The sequence below is a fragment of the Drosophila suzukii genome, chromosome 3, assembly GCF_043229965.1.
Source record: "Drosophila suzukii chromosome 3, CBGP_Dsuzu_IsoJpt1.0, whole genome shotgun sequence".
Taxonomy (NCBI): domain Eukaryota; kingdom Metazoa; phylum Arthropoda; class Insecta; order Diptera; family Drosophilidae; genus Drosophila; species Drosophila suzukii.
Window position 1 is genome coordinate 24,346,487 of NC_092082.1, and position 25,829 is coordinate 24,372,315.

The 25,829-nt window shown below is 40.2% G+C and overlaps 6 protein-coding genes and 1 long non-coding RNA gene across 13 annotated transcripts; 4 read left to right on the forward strand and 3 right to left on the reverse strand.

Annotated features, from left to right (window-relative positions):
- The first annotated feature begins 764 nt into the window (after nucleotides 1–764).
- Nucleotides 765–5,747, forward strand: LOC108006916 (WD repeat-containing protein 26 homolog). 5 transcript variants are annotated; one of them, XM_017070516.4, is made up of 4 exons: nucleotides 765–860; nucleotides 2,236–3,230; nucleotides 3,644–4,596; nucleotides 4,764–5,747. In XM_017070516.4, the coding sequence occupies exons 2-4, from the start codon at nucleotides 2,769–2,771 to the stop codon at nucleotides 5,242–5,244; spliced, it is 1,896 nt and encodes a 631-aa protein (XP_016926005.3). In that variant the 5' UTR covers nucleotides 765–860; nucleotides 2,236–2,768; the 3' UTR covers nucleotides 5,245–5,747. The 5 variants fall into 5 exon arrangements, with proteins under 5 accessions (XP_016926005.3, XP_065720734.1, XP_065720735.1 ...); XM_065864662.2 differs by having other exon boundaries at nucleotides 817–929; XM_065864663.2 differs by lacking the exon at nucleotides 765–860 and adding an exon at nucleotides 953–1,243.
- Arv1 (ACAT-related protein required for viability 1) lies at nucleotides 5,510–7,218 on the reverse strand. Its single transcript, XM_065864667.2, has 4 exons — nucleotides 6,971–7,218; nucleotides 6,798–6,917; nucleotides 6,592–6,730; nucleotides 5,510–6,534 (listed from the first exon to the last, which is right to left on the reverse strand). The coding sequence occupies exons 1-4, from the start codon at nucleotides 7,064–7,066 to the stop codon at nucleotides 6,167–6,169; spliced, it is 723 nt and encodes a 240-aa protein (XP_065720739.2). The 5' UTR covers nucleotides 7,067–7,218; the 3' UTR covers nucleotides 5,510–6,166.
- A 1,278-nt stretch (nucleotides 7,219–8,496) lies between these two features.
- Rpn10 (regulatory particle non-ATPase 10) lies at nucleotides 8,497–25,681 on the forward strand. The gene is made up of 4 exons (XM_070996920.1): nucleotides 8,497–8,500; nucleotides 24,186–24,231; nucleotides 24,333–24,473; nucleotides 24,537–25,681. Exons 2-4 carry the CDS (start codon nucleotides 24,206–24,208, stop codon nucleotides 25,558–25,560), a joined length of 1,191 nt encoding a protein of 396 aa, XP_070853021.1. The 5' UTR covers nucleotides 8,497–8,500; nucleotides 24,186–24,205; the 3' UTR covers nucleotides 25,561–25,681.
- On the forward strand, nucleotides 10,120–10,628 carry LOC139352959 (uncharacterized). The gene is made up of 2 exons (XR_011604021.1): nucleotides 10,120–10,209; nucleotides 10,496–10,628. It is a non-coding gene; the product is annotated as an uncharacterized lncRNA (long non-coding RNA).
- Nucleotides 14,080–15,583, reverse strand: LOC108006889 (tRNA (cytosine(72)-C(5))-methyltransferase NSUN6). 2 transcript variants are annotated; one of them, XM_017070473.4, is made up of 2 exons: nucleotides 15,437–15,583; nucleotides 14,080–15,349 (listed from the first exon to the last, which is right to left on the reverse strand). In XM_017070473.4, exons 1-2 carry the CDS (start codon nucleotides 15,500–15,502, stop codon nucleotides 14,099–14,101), a joined length of 1,317 nt encoding a protein of 438 aa, XP_016925962.4. In that variant the 5' UTR covers nucleotides 15,503–15,583; the 3' UTR covers nucleotides 14,080–14,098. The 2 variants fall into 2 exon arrangements, with proteins under 2 accessions (XP_016925962.4, XP_070852154.1); XM_070996053.1 differs by having other exon boundaries at nucleotides 15,429–15,537.
- Nucleotides 17,827–21,307, reverse strand: Mkrn1 (Makorin 1). 2 transcript variants are annotated; one of them, XM_017070518.4, is made up of 4 exons: nucleotides 21,184–21,307; nucleotides 19,848–20,719; nucleotides 19,265–19,538; nucleotides 17,827–19,038 (listed from the first exon to the last, which is right to left on the reverse strand). In XM_017070518.4, exons 2-4 carry the CDS (start codon nucleotides 20,654–20,656, stop codon nucleotides 18,940–18,942), a joined length of 1,182 nt encoding a protein of 393 aa, XP_016926007.3. In that variant the 5' UTR covers nucleotides 20,657–20,719; nucleotides 21,184–21,307; the 3' UTR covers nucleotides 17,827–18,939. The 2 variants fall into 2 exon arrangements, with proteins under 2 accessions (XP_016926007.3, XP_065720447.1); XM_065864375.2 differs by having other exon boundaries at nucleotides 21,120–21,258.
- Nucleotides 21,717–23,690, forward strand: ppk5 (pickpocket 5). Its single transcript, XM_065864376.2, has 6 exons — nucleotides 21,717–21,987; nucleotides 22,049–22,148; nucleotides 22,211–22,471; nucleotides 22,530–22,740; nucleotides 22,793–23,378; nucleotides 23,578–23,690. The coding sequence occupies exons 1-6, from the start codon at nucleotides 21,762–21,764 to the stop codon at nucleotides 23,688–23,690; spliced, it is 1,497 nt and encodes a 498-aa protein (XP_065720448.2). The 5' UTR covers nucleotides 21,717–21,761.
- Nucleotides 25,682–25,829: the final 148 nt, after the last annotated feature.

Below are 25,829 nucleotides of genomic sequence, written 5' to 3' on the forward strand. Positions count from 1 at the left end.
GCAAATCAAATCGACTAAATTCATTTTTGGTACATCAAACCCTATCTAAATAAAAGTGAAATATACAACGTGTACTTTTAATCAGTTGGTAGCTAGATAGATCCATCTAAATCGTAAATTATGAGTTTATATCTTTCTTTTTTACCGTAATTTTGGTGGTCAAATAAAATAATTTTTGGTGTTAAATTTTGTATTGGTAAAAACGAAGAAGTTTAATCCATGCTTTTTTTGAAAAGGGTACTTTTTTGCTTAAGACTTATAAAGTGTATCCCTGAGCATTTGGATCATTCCTTAATTTCGTAATTAATTACAGAACCATACATTCTTATTTTAATTTTTAAAACGTTAAGTTTGAAAAGGGTAAAAAATTGCATTTTTCAAAATAACTAGTAGCCCTTTTCTTAAATAATTGTTTTTGGACGAGTAACACACTGCAAGTTGTTTATTATTTTTTATAAATACTCTAATAAAATTTGTATCACTTATTTTGTTTTCCCCTTCCTATTATTTTCAGGGGTCTATAATTGAAATACAATTTTTATTTTAGTTTATTATAAAAAAATAACAAATCATCCCGAAATTTATTTAAATTCTATTCGTTGCAGCTGGTCAGGGCAGTATTTAAAAATAGCCGAATCACAAATGATCACGGACAAGGCAGTATGCAATGCAAGTACTATTATAAAAAAGGAATTTAAACATTATAAAGTTTTTTGCCATTAAAATTAAAATTTAAACAAGCGAAGCAAACGGTCACTCGAAATGAAAATTGTTAGTATTTTATCGAATAACGAATTGGTTTGGTATTTTCGAGTGGTCCCACTAAGTGCAGCATATAAGTGCGTTTCATCATCAGATTTGTATGTATATTGTGTCAGTTCGCCTTTGTTTTTTAATTGCAAGCCCGTCAATTAAGAATTTGTTTTACGGTGTGTGCCCAACGTCTCGGGATGAATATAACTCGGGATTGGCCTTTAAGATGGCCTGATTTAGAAGCATAAACAATGGGAAAGGTTGCATCTGTGGGAGCTTGTATGTTTGTACACCTATACCTCCACGATTATTACGATGCACCTGGAAGGCCAAAAGAGAAATGCAATGGAAAGTGGAGTGTATTAGCGAACCTTAGCCAGCTGAGTGGATGCACAAATTAACTAGAGTGACTAACTGTTTTTTAAATCCTTGGTAACCAAGTCTTGGACCAGACATTTTGAAAAGAAAGCGAGGAAAACAATGTGTGCGTGTATGTAAATAGATGTATTTTCTCATTCCTTTGTACCGAAAACAAAGCAAAGCTGATTAATACGAGCTCCCACAGTCGGGGGCGGAAGTATTGGCTAATTAAGATTCTTCTACTTTTCCTGAAGTACCCCAAAATACGCTTATCTTTAAACTTTTGCTGTTATCGTTAACGACGTAGTAAATCTCGGCTCATTTTAAAATTGGGTTACTCATTCTTGTTCCTAGTTTGTTGTTATTGTAATTATTTATTTTTGGCTCCTAAATTATACATATTTTTAAATCAATTTGGGATAAAAAAAGGGAAATCGTAATTGCGTTCTTTTCTATAATAAAGGCCATTGTTTGAGGTATATGATATGGGGGTGCATTTTCCTAGTGGTGTGGGTGAACCCGTTTTCGTCAACAGACCATCGAAAAATATACAGCTAGTTTTACTTTCCTTCAAAAGCGACACGTTAATAAATATGTGTGTATATTCTGCTGTCCCAATTCAAAGACAAGACGAGAATAGTTAATTAATAGTTGTGTAAAAGCATACTAAACTGTAAATAATATTTTAGCCTTTTCAAATTGCTTCTGGGTTTACAAGTGCCAACATTTTTGTCCGCGACTGTGCAGCCAACATCTAGGGATGTACATATGTAAGTAAAATGCATGTACATTGTACATACGTATATATGTACCTACAAATGTAATGTGTAGGAAGTAAAAAAGCCGAATGCAAATACCCTTGGATTGTGTATTGATTGATTTTAGTGGGCGATTAGGGAACTCAATGGGTTGCATTTAAGTTTTTTGGGTAGTAATATTTTTAGGTTCGTAATCAAAGGGTAGATTACAAACTGCATTTTATATGTACATAGATCAAACCTAAAAATAACAGTGGGGTTCCATAAGTGTTATGCGTTATTTTGGTGTACCAATCAATACGAAGATTACGAACTGCACTCTTACAAAGTAGCTGGAATATAATGTGTTATACCTTCTCCGCAGGTCGTAGATCGAACTGCTATCAGCGAGTGCTATCACTGCCAGAAACGGAGCCACAATCACTCTGACACCCCTTGTGCAATTGTCGACTCAGGCCGCCTAGGCCATCAGGCACGGTCCAGGTTGGAGGCACTTGCTCGGGATCGGGATTCGGGTCCGGGAGAGAGGCTGAGCCGTTGGCAGAGCCTGCTTGTTGCTGCCGCGTTCGCAAAGGACTCAAAATTGATAGAAACAACAAAAAGGCTGCTGCAACTGGTGCCTCATCCGAGGACCAGCCGCCGCGCAAAAAGGGTCGTCGCTCAGGAGGCTCAGGCTCCACGTCCACATCCGCCGTTTCCGTTTCCGCTGCCGCAGGGTCAATAGATGCGGCATCCACGTCGCGAGCGGCCCAGCAGTTACAGCACCAATTGAACTCCTCCACTTCGACAGGGCCGAGCACGGAAGCATCGGGAAGTCCCAGCAAAGTGCAGAGAAAATCGACAGAAAGCAACAAGAGACCACGGGACACTAGCAATACACTTGGGTCCGAGGCAAACATGCAGAGCACCACATCTACGTCGAGCGGTTCCTGCTCCAGGCCACTGGAGGGTTCCGCCCTCAATTCCGGCGGCAGCGCCGAGAACGTGGCCCGCGAGGGCGCCGGCAGTGGCGAGGACAGCGTCGGTATCGGAGATGAGAATCCCTCTGGCAGCAGCGCAGCCACCAATGGACACGACTCTAAACACAATGGATTCGCCGTCAACAACAACGGCAGCAGCAGTCGCATTGTAGATGGCGAGAACAATCGAGAGAACACCAGCTACAGCGGCGTCCAGCTAGACAAGTCGAACCAGGAGATCATCCGGCTGATCGGACAGTATCTTCACGACGTGGGTCTTGACAAGTCAGTCAAGACGCTCATGGTTGAGTCGGGATGCTACTTGGAACACCCCTCGGCCACAAAGTTTAGGGAACATGTCCTAATGGGGGACTGGTCAAAGGCAGATTCCGACCTCAAGGTAACTAGTCCAGCTCCTTTTTGAAGTCGGTTCCTCGGTACTCCGAGGGTCTTAGAGTCTGCTACATTAATTTTGTTGACCCTTTAAATGTAGTCCAAGTATAAGCAATGAACCGCCATCAAAATTTAAGTATTGCAATGTGCTGTTATAGAATTGGTTTTATGTGTTTGTACTTTTAATTCGCAAAACTACTTATACCCTTTTTTTAAAACCAAAAGTGGGTAAATGAGTTTCAGTAGTTGGAATTGGCCCGTATTTATCTGATCAACTTGAAAAGCCCGCCAAAGTTTTGCAAAATATACAATTTTTTCGCCCTTCACCATTCGGTAATTTCTTTATTCTTAGGTATACATATCTGAACAGCTGTACAAGTTTCAAAACCCGACTCATTTCCCATGTCACTACCATTGCAGGACTTGGAGCCATTAATAGATAATGGAAAATTGGCAACGATCACCGAAATGAAGTTCATATTGCTGGAGCAAAAGTATTTAGAGCATTTGGATGATGGCAATCCCCTGGACGCCCTGCACGTCCTTCGCAGCGAGCTGACGCCCCTGCAGCACAACATATCGCGTGTGCACCAGCTGTCCTCGTACATGATGTGTTCCACCAATCAAGACCTTTACCAACGCGCCAAATGGGAGGGCAAGGGCATCCTGTCGCGGGCCTTGGTAATGGAGCGCCTACAGACTTTTATGCCGCCGTCGGTGATGATGTCCCCGCGACGTCTGCGCACCCTGCTGCAGCAGGCCGTGGAGCTGCAGAGCCAGCACTGCCCCTGCCACGACATGGCGTGGGAGACGAACCTGGAGACGGTCTCGCTGCTCACTGACCACTGTTGCACCACGGACGGCTTTCCCATGCAGACCATTCAGATCCTCACCGACCACTGCGACGAGGTGTGGTTCTGCAAGTTCTCGCCCGACGGCCTCAAGTTGGCAACGGGTAGCAAGGACTCCACTGTGATTATCTGGGATGTTGATCCGTACAAGCTGACCCTCAAGCACCGGCGCGTTCTCGACGGCCAGGCCCAGCTCAGCGTGAGCTTCGTTAGCTGGAGTCCCGACTCCAAGCTCATTCTCGTCGGCGGCACCGAGGACTCCCACGAGCTCTACATCTGGAACGTGGACGATGGCAAGCTGGTGGTAAAGTTCTCGCAGTCGCTGGAAGACAGTCTGGCCTGCGGCGCATTCAGTCGGGATGGAGCTCGCTTCGTCTGCGGCGGCCAGAAGGGTCAGCTTTACTTGTGCGACCTAAACGGCACCATTGTGGACTCCTGGGAGGGTGTGCGCGTCAACAGCATAGCCTTTCGGGCGGACAACAAAACGATCTTAGCGGCCGATAATCACTACCGTATCAGAGGGTAAGTGGGATTGCATATTAGTTAGTGGTAGAACTTGCTTATAATCAAGCGTCTTTTAATTTCCATATTGCATGGGGTATACAACATTACCTTATAAACAATATTTTTAGTTTGTCTGTTTAAAATATCGCGTGCGGAATACATTAACTTTTGTTATTTCCTTTTAGGTACAACTTTGATAGCCCGCGATCAGACTTTGATATTTTGAGGGAGCCACATCCCATTATGACCTTCAGCATCAACTCCGCCGACCGCTTGGCTCTACTAAACGTCTCCAACCAGGGCCTTCATCTCTGGGACATCGAGGACAAGTGCCTGGTGCGACGATTCCAAGGAATTCGACAGAGCAACTTCGCCATCCACTCCTGCTTCGGCGGCGTCAACGAAAGCTTCGTAGCCAGCGGCAGCGAGGACAAGGTCGTATACATTTGGCACATCAAACGTGAGGAGCCCTTGGCCAAGCTGGCCGGGCACACCAAGACGGTCAACTGCGTGTCCTGGAACCCCGTGTACCCGTCCCTGCTGGCAAGCGCTAGCGACGACGCTACAGTGAGGATCTGGGGCCCCAAGCCCAACGGCAGTAGCGCAACGACTGAGAGCGACGATTGCTCTTCTAGCTCGTCTTCGTCCTCCTGGAATATGACTTAAGGTCGCGAGCCGTAGCAAATGGATGTGCGTGGGTAGATTTTGGATGCTGATTTAGTTATAGTGCGCCCTAATTTCGATATAAATGCAGAATGCGTCCCGCTCTGATTGCGCGTCGGTGTCGTCGTTGCTACAAACTGCCATTACAACAATATGTATGAGCAGCATGACTTACGATTAGCATTAATTACTTAAGTACATTCATACAAAAGGAGAGGCATAACATCATATCTACTATGCTATAACAAGAAATCAATTCGTTCTCAGATTTCTTTTTTATGTATGTTTATGGCATTGCGAAGTAATATTCCCCGGCCCATATTAGCGACTCTTCTCGACCTTTTAATCATCAAAAGTGGAATCGACCTGCTTGGTTTTAAATTTATTAATTAATTATTGCCATTTGATTTGTTCTATGCAGTTTCCGACATTTAGTATGTAACACGATTTGACGTATTTCATAACCAACAGACACAATAAAAATAGATCTATATATGTTTTTAAAATGTCGATGTTTCCTTTCGATTATCCTGGGTCTTAAGCAATCAATAAAATTTGAGTGAAAATTAAGCATGCTCTTTTGATTGTAGATTTGTTTTTTAAAAATATTTTTTGGGAAAAATTGGTTTGGGCTTGGAAGATTAACGGAATTGTACATAAATAATAACCAATAAACATTGTATACATATCTAAATAGATAGTGCTAGACCATGGGTTGTTAGAAAATATTTACATTAAAACTTAACATCTGTAATGTTTCTATAACCATAGGACCCTAAGATGCGTTTCCTAACCCGTTAAAAACGCAATCAGTCCCAATTTTTTTTAGATAAATATTTCTTTATTTGGCAATAACATCGTCCATAGGAAATTGTTTTTCTATTTTCAGCCTTATATATGTACATAATTGCTTAAGCATTTTCGTTTAAGCAAAATGCTCTTCCACCACAAGTGACACAAACTGTCTAGCAGTTTCCTTGAAGATGAAAGCCAGAACTACCAATGTTAGAGCCCACCATCGAAGGTTCTTCCTAGTGGCTCCGACCGCCTCGTAGGCGAGAACCAGGGAGCATACGTGATGGCCCATGACCAGGACATGGTGCAAACTACGGCCGAAAACGGTTGTGTTGTTACGCCAGACCAAAATGGGCAGGAGGAAGAACTTGGATAGGTTGGAAATCAGCACCACCTTGAAGATAATTAAAGTGAACCTACGAAGGCCCATTTTCTGTATCCAATCGACACTGAGAGTGGCTGTAATTATCAGCAGCAACAATGTCATGAAGAGGTAATCTAAAAAATACAAAGTCAGTAAAAACTCTTGTGCATCGAAGAACAAAGATTTAGTACCTCCCATATTTTGAAGTGTGTATGTGTAGAAACCCTTTTCATGGACATGTAACGAGGCATTGGGAGGATCGGGAAGCTTCTGGCGACACAGAGCAAAGGATTCCAGGAGCAGCACCACCAGCGAAACCTTCCAATACAGCTAAAATAGCATACATTTCAGAGCTTCGTTTGATCGACGTTCTAACTTCCAAAGATCTCAATCTCACCTTAAAGTCTCCATTGTATATTATGTGGCGGAAGGCGCACGAGTCCAACAAGAGGACATCTATTAATATGATAAACTCCTCAAACTCTATGTATTTATCAGTGGTTTGCTGACATTTATCCTGCGAAATGTTATTGAAATTAAATCCAATCTTGATTTCGATGATTCACTTACGCATTGGGTGGTCTTCAGAGTGTTGCTGTATTTCTTGAATAGTTCTTTGACACTGTGCCCGCAGTTAACGCAGACGAAACGCCGTTTTTCTGTCATGTTTCAGTAAATGCAATCCTTATTTTGCTTGCTGCCGCATAAACAAACATTTGTTTTTATCAGCTGTTAAGTATTACCGTTGCCAGAAAACCTAATAATACGGAAATACACTTTATAACCGTTAAAAGTTGCAAAATTACTACCGAGTAAAATTTGAAACCATATAATTTAATAAGTCCCAACCTGTCTGCTTAGCAAATCCAAATCTTATATCTCGACAATTAATTATTATTAATTTAATTATTCTTAAACAAAAAATTGTTTGTTTCATCAAAGATTAGTGGCCCGACTTAGAGACAAAGTAAAATTAAGATATAAATGAATTGTTAGTAATTACTAATTATAATATAGGTTCACCTAGAAAACTAATATATGTATATCTGTTACTAGAACATATAATCAGATGTAGGAGAGAAAAGCATAGACAGTTTAATTACCAGCATATTTTAGAATGTTTTCCTTTCCAAAGCAGAGAGTTGGCTTTACTTGATATTATTTATTTATTTATTTATATAAAGCTAGCTTAGAGTTAAAACTATAGGCTAACTAAATTTAAGAGCTCTAGCAGCTAAGGCCTTCAGCTCATCTAAGGTGTGGGATTAACAGCATTTTTATATACATTTAAATTTTAAACTTAATTTGGGCATTTTCAAGAAATGTGATGATTTTTTTGATGTTGTCGGGGGTTGGGTTTGAGATGGTGTTGATGGGGTTAAGTGATTGGAAGGATTCTGATCTGGGTTGGGATAAGGAAGGGCAGTGTATAATGATATGTTGGATGTCTATTGGGGAGTGGTGGCAGAATGGGCATGTGTTGGGAAGTGTTCTATCCATGTAATGGGCATTAGTCAGTTTGGTATGTCCTAGTCGTATCCGGTGTATGAGTATTTGTGTTTTCCTATTGGTGTTTGGGGGTAACTGACAGATGGATTGCGGTGAGGTCTGTAGAATTTGTTTGTACCAAGGCGATACATTGTTGTAGATGTCAGCTTGTTTTGATTGTATGTGCTTTTTCAAGAAGTGTGAAATGTCGTTAGAGTTGTTGTTTGTGGAGTGGGTAAGGGGGTATTTGTGGGCCTCTTTGGCTGCTTTATCGGCGTTTTCGTTCCCTGTTATGCCGATGTGGCTGGGGATCCAAATTAGTATAATTTTAGGGAAGTGGTTAGAAACCAGGTTTTTGATGGTTGAGGGATAGTAGGAATGGTTATTGGGGTTGGTGAGGGACTTTAGCGCAGAGAGAGAGTCTGAGCAGATAGCATGTTTCCCTGGTATTTTTAGCGCGATTTTGACGGCTTCGTGTATGGCTATAAGCTCGCTAGAGAGAACAGATGAGTAGTGGGGAAGGAGTCCTGTTTTGATTGTATTGGTTTCGCTGGATACACTATAGCTGATTATACCGTTGGCCATTGAGCCGTCGGTGTAAAGGAATTGGTGGTTGGGCAGAGTGTTCTTTAGAGTTTGAAAGAGTTGCTTATATATTATGGGAGATGTGCTGGTTTTGTTGTAGTTGGATAGTGTTGTGTTAGTAGCTTTGTTAATAATTTCCATGTCGTATTTTTTATTGTAGTTGTTTTTGATTGGTGCAAAGGGAAGGTGAAGTTGCTTACAAATGTTAGTTATTCTGTCTATTGTACTGGGATATTTGAATTTCTTTTTGGAGGTTTTAGTAAGTTTTTTAAGTGGGGTGTCAAAAGAGTGTATAAGTTTTTTTGAAAGTTTGCCTGTTAAAAGTTTTGTTCTGTGTTCTATTGTGCTTATTTTGGCTTCTATAAGTAAGTTGTTTGTTGGTGTTGTCCTAAATGCACCTAGCGCTGATCTGATGGCTGAGTTTAGGGAAGTTTTAATACGGTTTATTAGGTGTTTGGGAGCGTTTCCGTAAATGGGCAGACAGTAATCTATTTTTGATATGAGGATGGATTTTACAATATGGATTAGCGAGGAAGTGTTGGTATTGTATTTTAGAGAGGAAAGGTGTTTAATGATGTTCAGGGGCTTGCATAGTTTGGTTTTTAATTTGTTTATGTGGGTGGACCAGTTGTATCTATTGTTTAGCGTGAGACCTAGGATTGTTGTGTTCTTGGTTTCTGGGATATTTACAGTGCCGGTACGGATTTCTGATTTACAATTATGTTTACGGCATATGTGTAGGCTTTGGCATTTTTCGATTGATAGGGAGGCTCCCGAGTCGGAACACCAATGTCCTATTTCCTGGAAGAGGGAAGATAGGTCGACAATGGGGTTTTTTCTTCTGTTGTGTTCAATAATTAGGTGGAAGTCGTCGGCGTAAGCAGTGAATTTGATTTGTCTTGGTAAGGCTATTATTTTTGTTAGGGAATTGTAGGAAATTAGGAATAGGATGACTGAAATGGGTGATCCTTGTGGGATTCCATTGTCGAGAGGAAAACTGTTAGATAGATTTCTGCCGTTTTTGATAATAATTTTTCTGTTTTTCATGAAGTTCGAGACGTAGTTTATGATTCGGGGTCCTAGCTGCCATTCCTGGAGTTGTTGAATTATTGAGTGGACACCTATTTTGTCGAAAGCCTTGGAAAAATCCAACGAGATGATAGAGAGGTGGCGCTTTAAGGATAGGGATCTAGTTGCTAGGTGGTCTACATATAGTAGACTGTCTAGAACTGATTTACCTCTTTTAAATCCGAACTGCACAGAGAAAATTATGACGTTCTTAAATTGAGAATTTGTATTCTCATTTTGAGGATGTACTCAATTTAAGTACAAAATTTGTGGAAAAAGCTCATGTTGAGAAAAGTTGCACTCATTTTAAGAAAAATAACTTGAATTGATCACAAAATTCTAAGTTTGAGGAAATGTGTTCTTCAATTTCAAACTTGAGAATTAATATTCTCATTATGAGTAATCGATAAACTCAAAAATGAGTTGATAATTCTCATAATTGGTTCTAGAGAGTTCAGTTCTGCGAACGAGACGAAAGATGAGCGGCCTTTAGTTCGTTGCGTATATGGTTGTCTCTTTCTCACAATGGGGTGTAAAGTGGTACGCGCCGCATTTGTGTGACTGTCATTTGCCGTGTGATTTAGCAATGTGAAGACGTGCGCGTAACACAAAGTTAAAAAACTTTTGTAGTGAACTGGACATTCGTGCCACCCTTCCGTACCTCGAGGGTAAGTTCTTTAATTTTAACTGTATTTATAATGTGCTTAATAATGATACAATAAACAAACACTGCAAAAATATTGCCAAAGCGTGTACATCAATATGTATGTATGTGTGATTATAAGTGGCGAGAAGCACGTGTCTAGTTTTGTTAGTTTTTTATGTATAATGTATGTACATACATACATACATGCATTTTAAATGTACATTTAATAACATTCTAATTTTATTGTTTCATATTTATATATGCATATATATTTACAATATTTGCTACCAATAACGTTTTCTTTTCAGCCTCTTTGCTTTTCGCTAGACCAGACAGCTAAGGGAATAATATCATAACCCATAACATGGAACATAAACTTAAATAAAAAATAATATGTTTGTATATATATAACTGTATTACAAAATATAATGAAAAAAAATATTTTACTTTTTTTCTGGGAATGGGTGGAGCGGGTTTAAGTGCAAAAGTTCTTCATTTAAAAATTTATAAGTTCACTATCAAGAACTTGTTCCTCATTTTGAGCGCTAGAAATTTCTCAGTTTGAGAAAAGGGGATACTCGATTCTAAAATTCAAGCTAAATTATTTCTTAAAATGAGTGCAGTTTGTACTCATATTGAGGAAAAATGTTCAAAAAAGAGCAGAAAACGTACTCAATTTAAGTACAAATTTTTTGAGAATTTTGTACTGAAAGTGAGTATTTTGCACTCAATGTGAGAATTTTCGTTCATGCTGAATTTTTGAGTACAAAAATACTCAATTTGAGTACAAATTACTTGAATAATTCTCTCTGTGTGGTTGTTGTGAATGAGTTTGTTCGTTAAAACAAACAACCACAACCTTTTCGCGATAATTTTGTCCAATATTTTGGCTATGCATGGGTTTAAGGATATAGGTCTTTAGGATTTAGGATCAGTTTGCGGTTTTTGGGTTTAAGGATAGGAAGGACGAGACTAACTTTGTAGGCTTGCGGTATGTGTGTGTTTAGAATGTTATTATAATGATTGAGTATTCTGATTTTGAAGGAGGGAGGAGAGTTTTTGATCATGGAATAGGAGATGCGGTCCATACCAGGGGTGGAGCCTTTGAGGGAGTTAAGGGCAGATAACATTTCTATATAGGATATGTCGTTTTCGATTTGGTTGGCTGCTTGACACGGAATGTGGCTTATTGAGTTATTTAACAGGAGTTTGTTAGTTATAAAGGAATCGGAGAAGTTTGTGTCGAAGGTGTTGGCTATTAGTGAGGGGCAAGTGTAAGTGTCTTGTGTAAGGGTGTTGTATATCGCATGTATATGTTTTGTTGGGTGAAGGCCGCATAATCGTTTTATGTTGGCCCACATTCTCGAGGGGTCGGAGTTAGGGTTGATATCAGAAGTAAAATTGTATAGTGATGTTTTTTTTGCTTCTTTAATAGCTCTTCTAAATTTAGCATTTGCTTTTTTAAATTCTAAAATGTTTCTTGTGTTTATGTTTCGTTTTAGGAGTTTAAATTTATTGATTTTTGTGTTTTTTAGCAATGTAAGTTCTTGATTCCACCAGGGGACAGCGTGTTTAAGGGAAAAGGTTGTGTTTTGTGGAATAGCTGTATGAGCAGATTGTATAAGTGTTTTTTTAATTTGTGCAGCTTCTTTATTTACGTTGCTGTTACAAAGTTGTGTAAAGGAGCTGAGTTGTGTGATGGTGTTGGAGAATAATTTCCAGTCTGCTTTGTTCAGATTAAAGGATGGTTTGGCAAGAAAGGGATGAGAGGAAGTGTTTGGGAACATAGAAATAAGGATAGGAAAATGATCGCTGCCGTGAAGGTCATCGATCACTCTCCACGTTATTTCGGGTGCTATGTCTGCAGTGGCAAGAGAGAGGTCTATGTGTGTAAATGTGTTGTGAGTGGAATAGTGTGTTGGGGACTTGTCGTTAAGCAGTACGTAGTCTGATCTGTCTATGAATTTGGCGACAATGTTGCCCCTAGAATTGGCTCTTGGGGAACCCCAATATGGGTGCCAGCTGTTAAAATCACCTAGGACTATAGTGGGTAGGTTTGTTGGGGAAAAGACGTTTTGGAGGTTGTTTATGTGGAATTGTTTGTTGGGAGAGATGTATGTGGAAATAAGTGTAAATTTTGATTTGGAATTAATCTGAATGGCAATAGCTTCAAACTCTGGGATCAGTTGGTGTTGCGTGTGGGAGATAGAATTATGCACCAGTAGTGCTGTGCCTCCGAATGCATTTGTACTGTGGCTGCAGAAAAGTGTAAAGTTTACAGGGGTAGGTAGGGATTCAGTGTGAGATATATGGGTTTCTTGTAGGGCAATTATATGTGGGCTATATTGTTTGAGGAGTATTTGGAGTTCTTGATAATTATTCTTGTAGCCTTTTATGTTCCATTGAATTATCTTAAGCATTAATCTAGGTTAGTAAGGGTGATTGGTATTTCAGTTAATTTCCATATCGCATGAGTCGCTAGAAGCATTCTCAGGCGTAGTTGAGTTTTTTTTGGTTTTCTTAGTGGTGGTTTTGGCTGCAGCCTTGAGGTTTGCGATCATGCGTTTGGAGGTGGTAAGCGGTAGGATTTGGACAGTGTTGGTCGTTGGTGGTTTGGTGGGTTTGGTTAGTTTATCTAAGTTATTATCTGTGTTTGTGAGGTCTGCGTATGATGTTGGGGTAGTCCTTGAGGTAGTTGGTCCTGGTTGGGTATGGTTGGGTCCTTTGAGATGTTGAGGTCCTGTGTTTTGTTGTGGTGTAGAGTTTGGATGTGTGTGCTGGTTAGTTTTAGTTATTGATGCGTATGAGTGTGGGGTGGTGACTGAGTAACGAGACCGTAAGATGGAGAGAGCAGTTTTGTTGTCGCATTTTTTTGTAGTCTTAATTGCTGTAAGTTCCTGTTGTGTTCTAAATATGGGGCAACTTCTGTTTACAGAGTTGTGAGGATCGGAGGTTTGGTTTTCTTTGCAGTTTACGCAATGTGCGGGTCTTGTGCATTTGTCGTTGGTGTTTGGGTCCAAGTGGTATTCTTGTCCGCAGTTGTAGCACAGTTTGTTGTTTCTGCATGCATTACTGATGTGGTTAAACATAAAGCATTTATTGCATCTAAGGGGCAAGGGAATGTATTCCCTAACATTAGTTTTTTGGTAACCGATCATAATATATTCCGGGAGATTGAGAGTGTTGAAGGTGAGAATAACAAGGCCGGTCTCTGTAAGAGTACCGTTTTGTCTCTTCATTATTTTCTTCACGTCGCAGACTAGCTGGTTAGCAAGTTCTCTTTTTATTATGCTTTCGTCGATTCCTCTGATGTCGTTAGAGTATATGACTCCCTTGGTAAAATTAAGAGAGTTGTGTAGTTGGACGTTGACGGCTATCTCGGCGAAGGCTTTCAGTTGGAATAATCGCTTTGCTTGGAGGTTGGTTTTTGTTTTAATTAGTAGAGTTCCGTTTCGGAGTTTTTTACATTCCTCTACTTCACCGCTGCAGGCAAAGTCAATTTGCTTCTTGATCAAGAACGGTGATACATTGTTTAGATCGAGATTTGGATCTGATCTAGATATGGTGATGTATTTAGGGCCAGGTGTTTCTAGTAGTTCCATGTTGTGGCTATGGGTAGTTGGTGGGCCCCGGTCGGGTGGGTCCCCCATCTTTCCGTTGCTACGTTTATGGATCGTAGGTTATGCTTGGCACTTGCACTTCTTGGACTTGCAGTTACCGTTTGGATTTTTATTGTTGTTTTTTTATTTTTGTATGTGGTTTGTAAGATAAGCTTTGGATTTGTAACGCTGATAGAAAGGCACGACTGTTCTCTATGAGAGTGAGTTTGTGACTGTTACTTGATATTATGATATGATACATACATATGTATGAACAACCAATAAACGAAGGATTTCAGTAGTTTAATTTATTTAGCTTTCTTTCTGAAACTTGGCTATGAAGAAGCCCACCGTGTCTATATTTTCCTCACTGTGTCCAAATCGTTGCAGCAGACACGACTTGGTTGCATCCAAATCCGGAAGCGGAAGACCTGCACCGCCCCATCGAGGTGTAGCATCTACCAGGCGCACCTCGGGAAACTTCCGGAGCGCCCAGGACACCAGGCCCTCGCATTCCTCCTCGGTGACGGTACATGTGCTATATACGAGGGTGCCGCCAGGACGCAGGAGTTGCACTGCCTGCCCGAAAAGCCTGCGCTGGATATTGGGATACGACTGCAGGACCTTCGGCTTCTTGATGTTGCAGGAGAGCTGGGGCCGGTTGCCTAGGCCACTGCATGGGGCGTCCAACAAGATGCGGTCGAAGCTACCGCAGGGGAACGGAGGCCCAGTGACCTCTCCACTGGGGGCAGGGTCAGGTGCCACTGTCTTGGTGGAGTCAAACACGTGGGCCGTAATGCTGTTGTAAACAGCCAATTTCGGCAGCATGCTGCGTACGCGACTTGCAGAGTTGTCCAGGGCCACCACGGATCCCTGGTCACCCAATAGCTCGGCTATGTGGCTCGTTTTGTTGCCAGGGGCAGCACACATGTCTAGGATGCATTCGCCGGGCTGCGGATCGAGGACGCGCACGCACACAATGGAGGGAAGATTCTGCAGCAGTGCGTCTTCGTTACTCAAATCGCCCAGCGAGGGCACTCCGCTGACGTTGGACTGCATTTCTACGGCGATTCCATTGGCTGGTTGGTCGGAGTTGTTGAAAAGCTGATAGCGCTGCATCAGGACCTTGCCCGTGCCCAGGAAAATCTTCACAGAACTGTCGTACCGGGTGATCGACCCTCGTTTGCATTTTCCAGTCAGATCTGCGTAGACACTGACAAGTTCCTCCAGCTGAGCGTTGGACTCCATGGCGAGGACGCCCGGAGCATATATGTGAGCACCTCGAAGCAACGCAGCTCCGCAACTCGTGTCCACTATTACCTCCTTCAGCCTTGAATCGGGAGAGGTCTGTATCAACCGTTCGGCCAGAGGATCGATGCACAACACCTCGGGTAGGTTCGGCAGGCCATAGACCCTTGGAGATTCAGGACCGTAGCGAGCCACGAGTTTCTCCACCACCTTTTTCCTAAAGGCATCGACGGAAACTCGAAGGGTGTTTACTCGATACGTGGTGACTTTGGGCGTCCGGCACAACCATTCCAACAGTGGAGCAAGTGCAGAAGACTGAGCAAAAGAGAATCAACAGATTAGTTAGTCACATTCAAAAGCCTGTGCTGCCTTTTAAGGCACGTGAGTGGCTCACCTACTTACATTTACTTTCAGGATCTCGGCTTCCAAAAGGGGATTCCCCAAAAAGGGCGTTTTTGGGTAAAACATGTGTGCGGTGGATAAGAATTTACCAATTGTTTCAAAAACAATTTTATTAGGGATGAGAAAAAATATCGATATATTTTGAAACATTTTAATCGTTATAAAACGTAAACGTATTAAAATTTCGTCCGAAGATAAGATGTGGGCTTTGAAAAGGGAAAAACTTATTATAAGTTATAGAGTTAGGCGTATAAAGCCGGCGGAAAACAATTTACGAAACCAGTGCTTTTCCTAGAAAGGTAAACATACGAATAAATAAAAAAAATTTTAATTTTTATTCTTAGGCCGCAACGATGATTTAAAATTTGTTTCTAAATTTGGATGTAGTTCTCTAAATAGCGCTATTGCTAATTTTTTTGTGATTTCTTTTATTGAACGGATTGATGCACAGGTTTTTGAAAATTTTCATTTTTCTATTGATCACAATTTTAAAGCACAATTAAAAATGATTCCGTAGATTTTACTTTTAAATGCTAGCCCACTTTCTCATTTTATCTCACTTTAATAAGCTTGTCAATGATCCTAAAAAAATGAGTTCTACAAGCGCAAGACAAACAGTAGTTTCCCAATTTGTCCCAATCGGATATCTTGCATTTTCTTGGTTCACGGGCTGCTTCGCAAACAAATTTGGTGAGACAAGCCTACAATATCTCTGAGCTAATCGCGTCGTTTAAGTAGCGCGTAGAACGGTCGAAAAGCGTTTTAATTAATTCTGGGGAAACTCATGGAGGTCCCACGACAACATTTTTAGGGTTCAACAAGGATTATGTATAGAACATTATTCTAAATTTGTATAAAAATTAAAAAAAGGCCGGTTTTCAGAAAACCGCGATTGAATTTTTTTTTTTTTAAGTTTGTACTATAATTTGTTTGGAAACTGTTATGGGAGTTATTTTTATCTGAAAGGTTGGCAAAAATAATAATTAAGGAGTATTTTTTTTTACACCATGTAATTTAAAGTTATATATAAACTTAATAAAAAAGGCATCGCCATATCTTAGCTTCTGTCAAAATGATTTTTTTTTTTTTTTTAAGACCATAAAGAAAATTTTGATAGGTTTCGCAAAGAATCACTCAGAATTGAAAAATATCAAGTCTCCCGATGAGATTATAATTTTGCAATGGTTTTTTTTTTTAATGTAAACGACACGTTTGTACAGCCGACTTACAGTAAGCTGTGTACCAAACATTTTGTTATCCAGCATTTGGGCTGCACACTAGTGAAATCGGCTTATCATTTTTTGAGAAATCATGTCCACCAGTTTTCAACTCGTAGTTTCGAGAAAAAATCGGTTGAAATACGTTCCATCAGGCCGAACAAGCTGAAAAATATAACGTCGAACTGTCATACCTCCTAAACTATCTGTCCGATCAAACTTAGATTTGACCAGTATAATCTATAATATAATTTTAGAAAAAATCTCATAAAAGTATTATATTTTGAAAACCTCTATGTAACCCTCTAATTTAGCGGGACAACTTATTAATAATCTCAACTCCCAAGTTTGAAAAGTTTTCGATATCGACATATGTGCCTACAGAAATCGCTTAGCGCGATTTGTCCCTTTTGAATTTCTTTGACACCTCTGAAACATTCTTGATCAGGAGCACTAACCGATTCGATCCATGTCCGTTCAGATGTAATTTCCAGACAATTGTTACCAAACGTATACCCTCTTTGATGAATAACAGTGTTTCCTTTGTGCAACGGACCCAAGAAATCGTTAAAGTTTTTTTTTAATATTAGTTTAAGTTTTAAATTAATATTTCATCTATCCGCCCGCATTAGGTTAGATTTATTTTTTATTTATTTCATTCCTGCTTTTTATTATCAACATAATGTTACAAATTTTATTTTTAATCTAATCTAGGTACAACTTCAGCCAGATTGGTTATTTTTTGTTTTGAACAATTTTAAAAATGGGAAATGGCACAATTAGTATTCGATTCAAGGCTCGTGTTATAAATCCGTTTTAAAAGATATTTATAATTTTTTGGAACGGTCCCCGAATGTTCTTACAATTATTAGTTAGTAACTTCAAAAAAGCATTTTGATTTACGAGTTTATTCCGTTTAATAATTTATTTGTAATCCAGTTCAAAAATTAAAGAAATATATCACTTCTGGATAGGTTCAGCTATTTTGGAAATCTTTTTGGAAAAACTCATAATTTCACAGAAAGTTATAATTATTATACTTAACTAAAATTACGATTCCTCATTGTTATGCGATGAGGCTAACCTTTTAACCAACTATTTCCTACGAGGGTCCTTCATATGTGTTCCTTGTGTTAAATGACATTGACAGAAAATAAGAATAGAACAAAGGCATTGCGTTTCAGCTTTTACGGTAGCATGTATTTGTTAAACTGAACTGTTCATTCTATATCATATTTCAACGACCATTTTCATGTTTTTAAAACTATTTACTTATTACCAATTATTCATAAGATATTTTTTGTTTGTCAACTATGAATCACATACAAATGGATTCGAATCGCCGAACCCGATCCTATGCAATTATTGAGATTTTTCAAGTAATTGTTACATTGATTTTAGGTTTTGGATTTTGAACATGTTGGGTCTATATGTTAATTCCCTTAGTTTATTAATTGTTGCTTTGCTAATGGACAACACATTACATTCGTATCAGTAAAAACAAAACATTTTAAAGAGGTACATTTCGAAAGTATATACTTAAAATCAATATACAATATAGATGTTATACATATCATATTTGTAGTGGTTTGGGTATTACGCTTGTGGCCAACGATTACAAATATACTGAATTATAGGTATGCAACAGTAATACTCTAACACAAAGGCTCATAACAATAACAAAAATTTCATTTATCGACGAAAGGGAATAGTTTCTGCTCGGTTATGATACACTGACTCATTCGAGGTTGAATGCTTGCATTTATCCAGATAGACGTGCCGTTGTCGTTTGCTATGTGCGTTTCACTTAGTTGTAGTTGTTAAACTTCAAAAAATGAGTAGAAAACCGATTAAAGAATGTATGTATTTTTATCTTTACAATTCAGTCTGAAAGGCATAGTTTACACATTTTATATCACCTATTCTCAAAATGTACTGTTTACTGTTTGTTTATCTCTAAACTTGTGTATTCATATTTAATGATATATCAATGTTCCTTTAGGTTTAAGTTGAACCACTTGTTTATGGTATTAAATATAATTTAATTTAATACAAGTACGGAAAAGTTGCTGTAAATTTCGTTGCATTAAGTGGAGAATAAATATTATGTAACCTAAATTTGGTACCCAAATACATTTTTTTTGTTTAATTTCGCATTCGATATTTGGTTCAGTATCATTTATATATATCGTTTGAATATTGGTTACTTATTTCTCGGACTGTCTATCCAAATTTGTATGCTTTTGGGCTGTTGTTCCTTTTTTTGTTTCCTTCTGCTCCAAAAGCCTATTCATCATCCGAGAAATCGGAACTTTCGCTTAAATCACTTGAAAATATCTCCAGCCAGTGATAGTCACGCCGATCTACATATTCCCATAGATAGATCTAAAAAATATGGAATATTATTTAAGTGACATCCTAATTTAACGATTAAATGTGAGGGTGTGACCATTTCTATAAACATCTCGTTAATATCATAGATCATAGCCAAATATTTCCGATTCATTTACCTATTAAAATTATTTTGGTAAAAGAACCAGAATTGTTTTTGTGATTGGTTTGAAAGAAACCAAGCAAGATTGTTTTGTTTGTTAGTGAATTTTGTACTTACATCCAGTAAGTCGATTATTTCATTCTGGCTCTGTAACTTTCTAGTGCGCTTCGGCAATCCCACATCGATGATATCGCCATTGGGCAGGGCGTGCTTGTAGAAGCACTTGTTACCAAAGGGGCATTTGCCTTCGCCTTTTTTGAAGTATTTGCAGTCCTTCGCTCCCAAGGCGGCGCGGTAATCATTGAGCAATTTGTCCTTTTCCTCCTTGGTCTCCACCCAAAACGCACTGGGGCACACAAAGTCCGAGCACACGCGACATTCGGGACAAGCTCTGCAGATATAAAATAAAAAAGGTTGAAACTGAATATCGAACCGAATCCTGTGCAGTTTTCGGAGTTGCCTGATAGTTAAATGCATGCACTTTGTTCAAAAAGTTAAAAAAAGTACGACAAAACTATTTTATATGACGCTTCTTCACCATCTATAATTTGCATTCGGCGATCTTTTTAGTCGGGTCCTTTGAATTAAGATTTTATACAATTTAAAAATATACCAAATGGATCACATATGGTAAACTTTTCAAATATATAAAAAACCGTGAACCTAGCGAATTACTCTAGCCCTGGTTAATCTCACTTACCGCGTTATTTTATGCTCAAACTGTTTGGCCTGGCGCCATGTGCGAATGCACTCCAAGCAGAATATGTGGTTGCAGTTGGGAAGGATGCCGAAACGCTTTTCCCTGCCCGCCTTCTCCATGATCGTGTCAAAGCAGATGCCGCACGTCTTGTCCTTGGATCTGGCGATGGCGAAGGACAGCTCCATGGCCTGTTCGTGCTGCTGCAGGCACTCGCGGTTGTGATTCTTGCGTTGGGCTTGATCCGTTGGATGTAGGCAATATTGGTCGCACATTTCGCATAGCTCCATGTGAATGCGGTAAGGGCAGAGTTCGCTCCAGGCGCAGGGGCTCTCGTACGGGCAGACTTCCTCCAGCGAAGCGGGATTCATGTTGGCGTAGTCCACTTTGGTGTTCAGAGATGAAGGACCACCCACCACTTCGGCCCAGGAGATGGCGGGCTGGTAAGCGGCGTAGGCCGCTTCACCATCCGCCTCCGTCTGCGCCTCTGGCCCCACAGTGGCCTCCTCAATCTGTTCCTGGGCAGGAGTACGCTTCTGACTGGGCACAAACACTGGCGCGTTAGCCCAGTTCCGTGGCTGTCTGGAGGTGCTGGCGAAGTGGCTGCTGCTGCTACTGCTGGTACTGGGCTTCGGGAGCACATCGGTGGCCACCTGCTGCTCGCACTCCGGATGACCGCGAGTCAGGTCGTGGGAGAAGCGGCAGAGTTCCCCGAAGCGGCAGATTCCGCGCACGTAATAGCGGCAGATGGTCTGGCTCCGACCAAGGGCCATGCCACTGATGGCTGGATCGCTGCTGGCGACGGCACTCATTTTGCTTAGACGAATGCAAAAGGCTTTTGGGTTTACGAATCACTGACAAGTCTGGACGATGACCTGAAAGGAAAAGCGAAACGTTAGCGATTGCCACTGGGGTTAGTCAAGGAAATGTGTCCTCCAGTCTCGAGCGTTCGCAATCTTACACCCCGATTGCACATACCTACAAACACAACACAACTGCGTAAGTACGCTGGTATGAGGAAATGCAGCCTGCGCACTCCTTATATCAAAGTTATATACTATTTCTTAGAGTTGTATAGTGAAAATCACATGAATTGCAGGCGAGAACAGTTTTGCGTTCAAGTTATTGGCGTAGCATCGCATCAGAGGAATATGCAATGTAAGTATGTGCATATGTGTGTATGTTTGCGGATTCCTATAGAAGTACGTCTGGAGCTGTCTTCTCGGATATCAAACCAAACGCATCCATCACCGATTACAATCTGATTTACATTACCTGCTGGCTCAACGACACTGTGAATGCCAAAAAACTAAGCTATTTTAATGCCTAGAACACTTACAATTTTTTACTTTGTCGTTTTATGCACCTTGGATCACATTCACAATTTTTTTTCGCAGTGTGACCAAAGTTATCGACAGTTGAAATCGCACGCAAACAAACCGTTAAAAGTTAGAAATGTTTTGATATTTATTTTTAAGGGAACAGAATGGAATGGAACGGAAACAAATTAAACCGAGCGCTAAGTTCAATCCGTTTTATTCTATACCAAATAAATTAGAATCCGTTAAAATTGTATTCCTGAATAAACTAAACGTTAAAATACGTTATTACAAATGATTAGGATACATTTCTATAAGTTTATAAAAGCAATTTACTAATAGAAGAAATTGATTACCACCCAGCGCCTTACTTTAATTAATGGGCGAGGGGATGTAATTATGGATTCATTTAATTACTCTTGCTAATGACGCAACAACAAGAACGGCAGGTAAAGTTAAGTTTTATTCGGTTAATGACACTTAAAATGGGGGACGTTTTATAACCTACTCTAAATCAAAATCCGAAATCAAATATGTTACCAGTATTTGGGAAGCTCTTTCAGAACATACAAGTTACGTGGACTTAAGACAAAAAAATATGCAAAAAATACATAGGAAAATATGGAGCTTAGGCCAAACAGGAAAGAACAGGTTCCTACGAAATACATCAATGGAAGTGCTTAAATACCTGATCAGCGATAATTCTTTACCGTGGTGGATAAAACCTTACTTTATGATAATTTTCGGATTAGTTGTTTTTGTGGCCGTAAACTTGGCAGTTGGAATTTATAACATATGGGACAGCACGCCAGTGATTATTGGAAGTAAATGTCTAAGTCTTGATTTTAGTTTTATTACTTTCAAAACATGGAATTTGTTTAACAGTTAGTTCTACAATGACTCCCATTGATAAAATTCCGTTCCCGGCAATAACGGTCTGCAATATGAACCAGGCTAAGAAATCGAAAGTAGAGCACTTGGCGCCGTAAGTTTAGTTAGAGTCTATAATTAATAAATTAATTTAACGATTAATTTTATAATTTCCAGCGGATCCCTTGGATTTGCTATGCTCCAAAAGACCTGTTATAAGGAAACAAATTACTCGCAATATACAGATATTCGGCATAGAAATGAAACATTTCAAAACTTTATATTAAACGTTTCTGAGAAGTGCGCGGATCTAATAGTGTCCTGTACATTCCATCAACAGCAAATTCCTTGCACCGACATCTTCAGGGAAATATTTGTTGATGAAGGCTTGTGCTGCATATTCAACTTCTTACATCCATATTATCTTTACAAATTCAAGTTAGTTTTTTCAAAAAAGAAAAAAAAAAAGAATTTAATTTAATTTTATTTTCTTAAGATCACCTTATATTCGGGACTACACTTCGTCGGATAGGTTTGCAGACATCGCTGTAGACTGGGATCCGATTTCTGGCTATCCACAGAGATTGCCGTCTAGTTATTATCCCCGTCCGGCAGTTGGAGTTGGCACTGCAATGGGTTTGCAAATTATTCTCAATGGTCATGTAAACGATTATTTTTGCTCTTCCACAAATGGTCAGGGCTTTAAAGTCTGTAATATTGAACACATTTTGGTCAGCTAATTTATACATAATTTTCAAGGTACTTCTGTATAATCCCATTGACCAGCCCCGCATGAAGGAGTCGGGATTACCTGTGATGATTGGCCATCAAACAAGTTTTCGTATTATAGCTAGGAGCTTTGAGGCGCTACCCACTATAAGGAATATTCATAGGACGAAGCGTCAATGTATTTTTAGCGACGAACAGGAACTACTGTTTTATCGCTATTATACGCGCAGAAATTGTGAAGCTGAATGCGAATCTTTGTTTTTTCTAAGAGTCTGTAATTGCATTCCCTATTACTTGCCCCTAGTTCATCCAAACGCTTCCATATGCGATGTGATTAATTTTGAATGTCTGAATAGTGCAGAATCGCAGATTTTCGACGTAAGGACCTCGCAGTGCAAAGAGCTTTGCCTAACCAGCTGCCACGACTTAATATTTTTTCCCGATGCTTTTACCACACCATTAAGCCATAAAAAAGTAAATGATCAAAGCACTTACTTGAAGAACTTGTCCAGTGATTACATTCGGAAAAACTTGGCCGTAGTAAATTTCTTTCACACCGACAATTATTTTAGAAGCAGCGTGAGAACATCGTATACCGGACCAACTGAATATATGGGTATTATACTATTTACTTTCAAGGTGAATTCCCCTTTAACGGAATGAAAAAATTTATATTTTTGTCTAATTCATACTTGTCCACACATTTTTTGATAACAAACAAAATTGGATAAAAAAAGGGTCGTTTTTGAAGCTGCTGAACGGGGATTCCCTCTTCCTTTAATTAATAATTTAATAGTTCTACTTCTTATTTCCAGCTTTAACTGGTGGCATTATGAGCCTAATGATTGGATTCAGTGTAATCTTCATCGCCGAAATAATGTACATAATAATCTTTGTTTTAACTTTGTTGCTTCTGTTAATGTTTTGAATTATAGAATCTCTTATTATAACAAACTAAATCACACCTTCATCATATAATATCTCGTATACGTTGAGCGGATCCACGGGGGGATTTTGGGCACATAATCCTAAGGAAATGTGGTGTTCAAGTCACTGTAACTCAAATTTTTATTTTTTTTATATACATATATAATATAAACATTAATTTGTACTTCTCTACACATTTAAATAAAAATACACCATTTCGCCTATTGAAGGGCCTGTGTAAAGTAAATGAAAATTTCGCTAAACGTGCTGTAAGGTGTCAATGGACTTGGGCATCGCAAATTGTTAAAGTTAAATTGTGGGAATAATAATATAATAATATTTTATAATAATAATTACAAAAATATATATGGCGTTTTTAAAATGAAATGGAATGGAACAAAAAAGCGTACAACGGTCATACAAAACTGAATTTTATTTTCGATAGCACAGGCTTAACAATCTGGCAACCCTGGGAAATTACAGTTCAGTGGCAAAGTGACAAGCAAAAATACGAAAATGGTTCTGGAGAGTACTATGATATGGTAAAATATTGTTTTTTGGACAATACGAAAAGATTTAGCCAGTTTTCCCGCATTGACCGCGATGGCGCGCCTACTGGCACTCATAATTCGTGTTTTTCCAGCTTTGATAACAGCGACTACCAGCGCAACGGAGACTATTTTCCAACCCGTCTGAACGTGCAGAAAGATGGCATCAACCTGGTCTGTCTCACCAAGCTGCGATCGAATCCAGAGAACAATGTTGGCCTGATGACTTTGTCTAAGTGAGTATGGTAATGCCTGCTGCTTTTCCCAAACCCTCATTGTCTGTTTTGCTTACCTCCCAGCACCGTGGAAGTGCTGGCTACCCTCACCAGCGATGTGGGCCGCATTTTCTCTAAGATGCATCTGATCCAGCCAAAGGGCGAAATAAACCTCTTGACCGGAATTCGAATCGCTCACTTGGTGCTGAAGCATCGCCAAGGAAAGAACCACAAGATGCGCATCGTGGTCTTCGTGGGATCGCCCATAAATCATGAGGAGGGTGACTTGGTAAAGCAGGCCAAGCGCCTCAAGAAGGAGAAGGTCAATGTGGACATCGTTAGTTTTGGCGATCATGGCAACAACAATGAGACCCTAACCGCATTCATAAATGCACTGAACGGCAAAGACGGCACTGGGTCTCATTTGGTCAGTGTGCCTCGTGGATCCGCCTTGTCGGATGCCCTGCTCTCGTCACCCATTATCCTGGGAGAGGACGGCTTGGGCGGAGCTGGCCTGGGCGGCAATGTCTTCGAATTCGGTGTAGATCCTAACGAGGACCCCGAACTGGCTCTCGCCTTGCGCGTCTCAATGGAGGAGCAGCGCCAGCGCCAAGAGAGCGAGCAGCGTCGCGCCAATCCAGAAGGAGCTGCACCGACTGGCGGAGATGCGGGCGGAGGAAGCGGTGGCTCGGGATCCGGTCCTGGCAACGTGGAGAGTGCCGGAGCAGACACCGAGGCCAACTCCGAAGAGGCCATGCTGCAGCGCGCCTTGGCCCTGTCCACCGAAACACCCGAGGACAACTTGCCGGACTTTGCTAACATGACTGAGGAGGAACAGATCGCCTTTGCCATGCAGATGTCCATGCAGGATGCCCCCGACGACACCGTCACCCAGCAAGCGAAGCGCCCAAAGACCGACGAGGCCAATGCCCCCATGGACGTGGACGAGGACTACTCGGAGGTGATTGGCGACCCGGCCTTCTTGCAGAGCGTGCTGGAGAACCTGCCAGGGGTTGATCCCCAGTCGGAGGCAGTGCGCGATGCTGTCGGTTCGCTTAACAAGGACAAGGACAAAAAGGGCGACGGCAAGGACTCGCAGAAAAAGTAAACCGCATCTATGATTATATCTTATAAGCTCGTTTAAAGCATTTGTATGCCCATTAAAATCATTTGTAGCCCTCTTTCAAATTATGCTTCAAGTGAAAATATATAAACAAATACACACGAAATGCTGCTGACTGGATTAAAGTGATCAATGAATGGTTTTGTTTGGGTACAAGCTTGTGTGAGCTAACAACTTTGAATTTAGTTGTTTGATTAATTTTTATAAAGAAAAGAATGTTTCCTTTGAATATTTTAATTTGTTGACCAATTTTC

Excerpts from the sequence above, each read along its gene's own strand:
- Mkrn1 (XM_017070518.4), bottom strand. The coding sequence starts at position 20,656 with ATGAGTGCCGTCGCCAGCAGCGATCCAGCCATCAGTGGCATGGCCCTT. Across the intron at positions 19,539-19,847 it reads TTTGAGCATAAAATAACGCG|AGCTTGTCCCGAATGTCGCG; the intron begins GTAAGTGAGATT and ends TTATATCTGCAG. Across the intron at positions 19,039-19,264 it reads AAATAATCGACTTACTGGAT|ATCTATCTATGGGAATATGT; the intron begins GTAAGTACAAAA and ends CATATTTTTTAG.
- Arv1 (XM_065864667.2), bottom strand. The coding sequence starts at position 7,066 with ATGACAGAAAAACGGCGTTTCGTCTGCGTTAACTGCGGGCACAGTGTC. Across the intron at positions 6,918-6,970 it reads CTCTGAAGACCACCCAATGC|GATAAATGTCAGCAAACCAC; the intron begins GTAAGTGAATCA and ends AACATTTCGCAG. Across the intron at positions 6,535-6,591 it reads CACACTTCAAAATATGGGAG|ATTACCTCTTCATGACATTG; the intron begins GTACTAAATCTT and ends TGTATTTTTTAG.
- LOC108006889 (XM_017070473.4), bottom strand. The coding sequence starts at position 15,502 with ATGTTTTACCCAAAAACGCCCTTTTTGGGGAATCCCCTTTTGGAAGCC. Across the intron at positions 15,350-15,436 it reads CCGAGATCCTGAAAGTAAAT|TCTTCTGCACTTGCTCCACT; the intron begins GTAAGTAGGTGA and ends TCTTTTGCTCAG.
- LOC108006916 (XM_017070516.4), top strand. The coding sequence starts at position 2,769 with ATGCAGAGCACCACATCTACGTCGAGCGGTTCCTGCTCCAGGCCACTG. Across the intron at positions 3,231-3,643 it reads AGGCAGATTCCGACCTCAAG|GACTTGGAGCCATTAATAGA; the intron begins GTAACTAGTCCA and ends CTACCATTGCAG. Across the intron at positions 4,597-4,763 it reads AATCACTACCGTATCAGAGG|GTACAACTTTGATAGCCCGC; the intron begins GTAAGTGGGATT and ends ATTTCCTTTTAG.
- Rpn10 (XM_070996920.1), top strand. The coding sequence starts at position 24,206 with ATGGTTCTGGAGAGTACTATGATATG. Across the intron at positions 24,232-24,332 it reads CTGGAGAGTACTATGATATG|CTTTGATAACAGCGACTACC; the intron begins GTAAAATATTGT and ends GTGTTTTTCCAG. Across the intron at positions 24,474-24,536 it reads GGCCTGATGACTTTGTCTAA|CACCGTGGAAGTGCTGGCTA; the intron begins GTGAGTATGGTA and ends CTTACCTCCCAG.
- ppk5 (XM_065864376.2), top strand. The coding sequence starts at position 21,762 with ATGCAAAAAATACATAGGAAAATATGGAGCTTAGGCCAAACAGGAAAG. Across the intron at positions 22,149-22,210 it reads AAAGTAGAGCACTTGGCGCC|CGGATCCCTTGGATTTGCTA; the intron begins GTAAGTTTAGTT and ends TATAATTTCCAG. Across the intron at positions 23,379-23,577 it reads CGGACCAACTGAATATATGG|CTTTAACTGGTGGCATTATG; the intron begins GTATTATACTAT and ends TCTTATTTCCAG.